Genomic DNA, 6,056 nt, shown 5'->3' with positions numbered 1-6,056 from the left:
GATAACTCTTCTTGAAAAAATCGATAAAAAATAAATAGTTCTTCGCCGATGGTGAGTCGCTAACGTTTCGATAATAAATTGGTAACACACCATCTGATTCAAGTTCCGAATTCGGTTTCAACTTAAAATCTTTTTTTTCCTCTCGAAAAAATTTCTTTCTTCTCCTTTACCCTCGTTGACGTATTTTGCCTTGTGGTGACCACACTTACTCCTACGCTCCCAGTACTGAGAGTACTATAAGCATAATTTTCATAACTAAAATGCAACTCAATCTAAAAAATTTTGCGTTGCTGAAGCCATTTCAAATTTCTCATGCCAGCTCTTGAGCTATTCTAACAGCTTGACATAATCATTTTGAGACAATTAACTTGATGGGATTTTTTTTTTCTATTCATAGCACTTCAGAACAAAAAAAAAACTGTACTCAACATCAACGCCGATATTAGATACTAACATTCTTCAAAATAAACTGGCAGATTATATTGGTGGTTGTGCTGAAATCAATACACCTTTTAATACAATAGCCTCATCAATATTACCAATGGCCAAACCGCTAAAAAAATAAGAAATACAAACAAAGCTACGCAAAATAATTTCCATAGTGATATATCAGCTGCAGGCGATGTTAATACATATAAAACAACAAAAATGAATAACATTTACAACACTGAAAACACCACAGACTGCCTGCGTAATGAGGAAATTATTGTTGGAGCACCAACAAATCTAATAACAACAACAACAGCAGCAGTCATAAGCACTAATGCCAATAACAGCACAAGCACCGACGTCGATGATAATACAACGCCAACACCAATTAGTGATTTTTATCAAAATGCCACCATTCTTATAACAGGAGGCACTGGATTTGTTGGTAAAGTACTTACACAGAAATTGTTGCGTGCATTTGAATTACGTAAAATTTACATGTTAATTCGTTGTAAAGATAATATGAGCGTGGAGGAACGTTTGGAAAAGTTTTTCAATGAATCGGTACGTAAAAGTTTTTTATTCATGTCAGTGCGGTGCGATAAGTATTATAGTGTGTTAAGTTAGGTTAGGTTGAACTGGCGGGTCCATGAGGACCTCGCATAGACTAAATGCGTCCTTAGTGTTACCAGAAGTTTGTTTTAATGACCAAATTGAAAAACCTTATCAAAAATCAGCACCTATGTTATAAAATAACTCCGTCCTCTTGGCAAATACTTAAAACTTCCTAGAACTTAAGCCACTTGCTGCCTTTGGATCTGACAGCTGTATCACTCCTAATAACTGGAGTCTTAGGCTGGCAGGCGCAGGGCACGAATACAGAACGTGCTCGATCGTTTCCTCCTCCAACCCGCACTTTATACATCACAGTGTACATTAGAGTCTGTAATCGTTTATAAATACGATAGTGATGATCTTTTGATTATTTTAAGTTTTTTCTCAAACAAAATTAGCTGAGTTCATTAATTAAGGGTAGAAGAACGATTATTGAAATCGTAAACCAACTTTTGTCGATTAATCACTGCCTCAATAATTATTTTTTAAAGGATCTAGTTATTATTAAGATATTTGAATTCACTAAAATCAAAATTGCATGGGCGGCGAAACCCGTCGCGAACCTTAAGTCAAGATGGGATATTTTCTTCTATGTTGCAAATGGAACAGAAAAGGACTCCAGAAATGACTGACAGATCGTATAACACATTTTAGCAAGATGGTTTGCGTCGTCTACCTTTCAATATATGGAAAGACGAGTCGTCTGTGCCTTAAAGACAACCGGCGCATTAGCTAATATCTTTCCTGCACAAACCGTTTGTTAAGCTAATAAACGATACATTTGGGGAAGCAGGCAGCCTTGTAATACTCGGGTATTAAACTCATGACAATTAGTTCTCTGACGAATTTTACGTTCAGAGAGACAAAACCTGGGTATTATTCGGCTTTTTGGCTGTTAACGACTATTTCTTTTCTAGATCCCGAGCTGTCATGGAAACTTCATATCGAGGGTTTTGAAAGCCTACTTGCTTACATATGGCCATCCAAAAAGTCATGACGACGGGAGTTTATTGATAAAATAAAGGGAAAGCACTTTGGGGTCTATATTTCAAATAACTTATTTGAGTATTCATCAAACCCAACCTTTATTTTTGGAACCATGCATGGTAAAAACCTCGCATACTAAGAAACTTAATCGGATATTCAGATTATAAAAAATGAATTAAGGGGGGGGGGGGGGGGGGGAACTCCAAAAACACCCAAATGGCAGAACTTCATGCACTTCTTTACGGCCATTCAGAAAACCAAGTGCAACTGTGCTAAGCGCCTCGGCGCAGCCTGAGTGTTGGTCGTATGGCCTCATTTTATATAACTGCGTCTTCCTTGATTACACTGAATATGTTCCAATCAGGCTTCGCGTGAAAAGAGATGCACGCGTTGCCATTTAGGATCCAAGCAGCAAAGACATGTTGCCAAAATGGAATCGTAGCGGTACCTTTTTTTTCAAGGAGAAGCAAAGCTATTATATCCAAACGCAACAAAAAGTGTTGGTCCCAAAAACCTCGTGCTATTTTCTAAAAGAAATTGAATGACTGGATATAAAAAAGCTCATTTTAGAACATTACAAGAGTAAAGTAATTTCAGTTGGTCCTGTTTTAAGACAAAGCCAAAATTTGGAATTTTTTCAAAGCTTTCTGATCTCAAACTATTTTTTGGTTAAGAGCGTTTACGAAACAAACTTTGAAACAGGGGAATCAAATTAATGGAAAATAATAGGATAAATGAAAATATATATTAGGGTGGTCGTTCTAAATCAAATAAACGATTTTTATATTTTCCATCAAACCGACCCGAGCCCTTTAGTTAAAAATATCGCATATAAATTTTAGTCCCAATTTGAGTAGGCTAATAGTTGTCATACACCGGCCAAATTTAAGATTTCTCTATAGAGGCTCAAAAAATAGATATGGGAATTTTTGGTTCCTAACACCAAAAATCGATAATGCCACACTTAATAATTGTTGCGGTGCTGTAAGCAAAATGAAGATTATGTTTTCAATTGAAGATTGCTTTATTAGCCTCTTTTCATTGAAGCACTTCAGGGTAGAGGTACCACAACGCCCAATATAAAAAAAAACCGAGGCATCTAATTGTCAAGACAGAGAATGGAGTGAGGAAAAAGGACGTGAGAAAAAAATTTGTTCGGTAAAAAAGAGGGGTATAAGAAATGCATTAGAAGTTTAACCCTAGAAAGATAACGTACGTCGAAACGACGTACACATTTTTTTGTATGCTCTCACATTTTTATTTGTTTACTGAGCAACTTCTTGCGCTTATTTATCTCAGTCGGTAGCAGCAGCTTATTGGTGGTGGTTGATTTTTTGCGGTGAGTATTTTCTTATCTGAGTTATGGTCAAATCGTACGTCGAAAATACGTATCGTTATCTTTAGTGTGACTTGTTGCATGTATGTTTTATTTGCTTTTTTGTGTTCGGCTTACTAGATTAGTGATTGGTTTTTGGTTTTTAGATTTAATTTGCTAAAATATATAATGGCATCTTCAAATTCACTTGATGACTCACAAATAGCTGCTCTTTTGGAAGAGTTAGATAATGAATCGATTTCATCTGATCAAGGAAGTGAAACGGATGATGTATCACTTGAGGACAATGTTCAAAGTGATTTTGAAGATCAATTCGTTGACAGTCCAAATGAGAGTATGACGGGATCTGAAACACCTGACACAATTACTTCTGATGGGCGCATTATAACAGATTCCGTACCAACGCTAAGGAGTAAAAGTGGACACTGTTGGAGTACAACAAAAGGAAGTAGTTCTTCCCGATACGCAGTTATAAACATAGTTCGAACTGCAAGAGGACCTACCCGGCAGAACAAATCGTTTTATGAACCTCTGGAGTGCTTCAACATATTTTTTACGGATGAGATTATTTCAGAAGTGGTTCGCTGGACAAACACCGAAATTATACAAAATCGTCGTGGCCATATTACTTCTGCCATATTTGTAGAAATAAATATCGATGAGATACGTGCTTTCATTGGAATACTAATACTGACCGCGGTTTTAAAAGACAATCACCATACTACTGAAGAATTGTTCAATGCCTCATACTGTGGAACAAGGTATACGGCTACTATGAGCAGAGATAGGTTGGACTATCTGATCAGGCATCTAAGAATGGATTACAAAGCATTACGCCCATCACTTCGACTAAACGATGCATTCACTCCTATCAGAAATATATGGAATATTTTTATAAAACAATGCCAATCTAGCTACATCCCTGGCTCACACACAACAATCGACGAACAGCTTTTGGGATTCCGTGGACGGTGCCCTTTTAAAATGTTTATTCCTAATAAACCGAAAAAGTATGGAATAAAAATACCTATGATATGCAACAGTTCTACAAAATATATGTCTAATGCAATTCCGTATCTTGGAAAAACAACGACAACCAGCAATCTTCCTTTAGGTGAGTACTATGTAAAACAACTTTCACGGCCTATAGAAGGTACATGCAGATGTATTACCTGCGATAATTGGTTCACATCGATCCCACTTGCTAAAGATTTGACGAATTGACTCTTGTCGGCACCGTTAGATCAAACAAACGTGAAATACCTGAAGAGATGAAAAATTCACGAGCTCGACCTGTTGGAACTTCGAAGTTTTGCTATGATGGCCCCTTAACCCTAGTTTCATACAAGCCAAAGCCGTCCAAAATAGTATACTTGCTGTCATCTAATAATGAGAAGGGTACTATTGATAACACAAGTGGAAAACCAGATATGATATTGTACTACAACCAAACGAAGGAGGGGGGGGGGGGGGGGGGAGGGGGGTGGACACTCTAGATCAAATGTGTTCCGTAATGTCGTCTTCGCGAAAAACTAATAGGTGGCCGATGGCAGTTTTTATGGCATGCTAAATATAGCATTCCTTAACTCATATGTAATATATTGCCATAACATGATAAGTATTAACCAGAAACCTTTAACACGTAAGGATTATAAGAAAAAACTCTGTGCTTCGCTAATAAATCCATGGATGAAAAAAAGACTTGAAGTACCCACATTGTCAAGAACTTTGTGCAACACTATTGAAGTCGCTTTATAAAATTCCGGTGACGGAGTCAGTGCTACCCAACAAGAAGACCCAATTGATATTGGGAATGATCCCGGAGGTAGTAGCAATCCGAAAAAAAGAAAATACTGCGGTTTTTGTCCTTCCAAAATAAGACGCATGTCGAAAAAAGAATGTGCTAAGTGCAAAAAGCCCGTGTGTGGGGAGCACCAGAATCAAGTTTGCAACGCGTGCATATAATATTGCTTGACTTTATTATTATTTTTTTTTTTTGTTCTAAAACAATATACAAAGAGTTATTTTGTAAACAAAGTAAAAACAATTTGTTAACCTAGATTTAAGAACGAAAATTGTGCCTTTTCATGAAGACTGCCTTATTTTTGCTACTTTTTATGAAAAAAAATGAATTGCTTCAATAATTTTATATTATCTTTAATTTTATGATTACATGTTTCACAATGGACTGAAAATTAATGAAATAAATGATCTCAGTTAAAAGACAAACAATTTATATATTTTTAGGAAGCTTAAAATCCATTAAAAGGAGATACGTCATTATAACGTATCGTTATCTTTCCAGGGGTAAAAAACAACATTATCTTTCTAGGGTTAAGGCTAGAAAGTTGCACCAAAGTTAGATCAATTTTCACATATTTCCTTTTGTCGATCCAAGCCCAGCAAATATGAATATTTTTCAATCAATTTTTAATTTTAAGAAATTTTGTTTTTTCACTTTTAAGTGCATAATGCATAATATGATTAATGATATATTTGGAAAGTTTGGAAATTTTGCATTTTATACATATTTGATTTATTTTCAATAGATTTTCGATACAATACGCGTGGAACAGCCCGAGCTGTTCAATAAGGTGCATGCCGTGCGTGTGGATTACAGTGCCATTGATTTGGGTATCAGTTTGGAAGATAGAGACATTTTATGCGACGAAGTTGAGGTAAGCTACTG

The 6,056-nt window shown here is 36.1% G+C and overlaps 1 protein-coding gene across 1 annotated transcript in view; it reads left to right on the top strand.

Annotated features, from left to right (window-relative positions):
* Positions 1-406: 406 nt before the first annotated feature.
* LOC137253823 (fatty acyl-CoA reductase wat) overlaps positions 407-6,056 on the top strand; it is a 51,859-nt gene continuing 46,209 nt past the window's right edge. The window contains exons 1-2 of the mRNA XM_067791337.1: positions 407-993; positions 5,917-6,045. Coding sequence (XP_067647438.1) covers positions 649-993; positions 5,917-6,045 — 474 coding nt within the window. The 5' untranslated portion in view covers positions 407-648. The remainder of the gene's footprint in view (positions 994-5,916; positions 6,046-6,056) is intronic.

Source organism: Eurosta solidaginis, chromosome 5, assembly GCF_040869045.1.
Source record: "Eurosta solidaginis isolate ZX-2024a chromosome 5, ASM4086904v1, whole genome shotgun sequence".
NCBI classification, from domain to species: Eukaryota; Metazoa; Arthropoda; class Insecta; order Diptera; family Tephritidae; genus Eurosta; species Eurosta solidaginis.
Note: the sequence above shows the minus strand (reverse complement) of the source record. Positions and strands in the feature narration are given on the sequence as shown.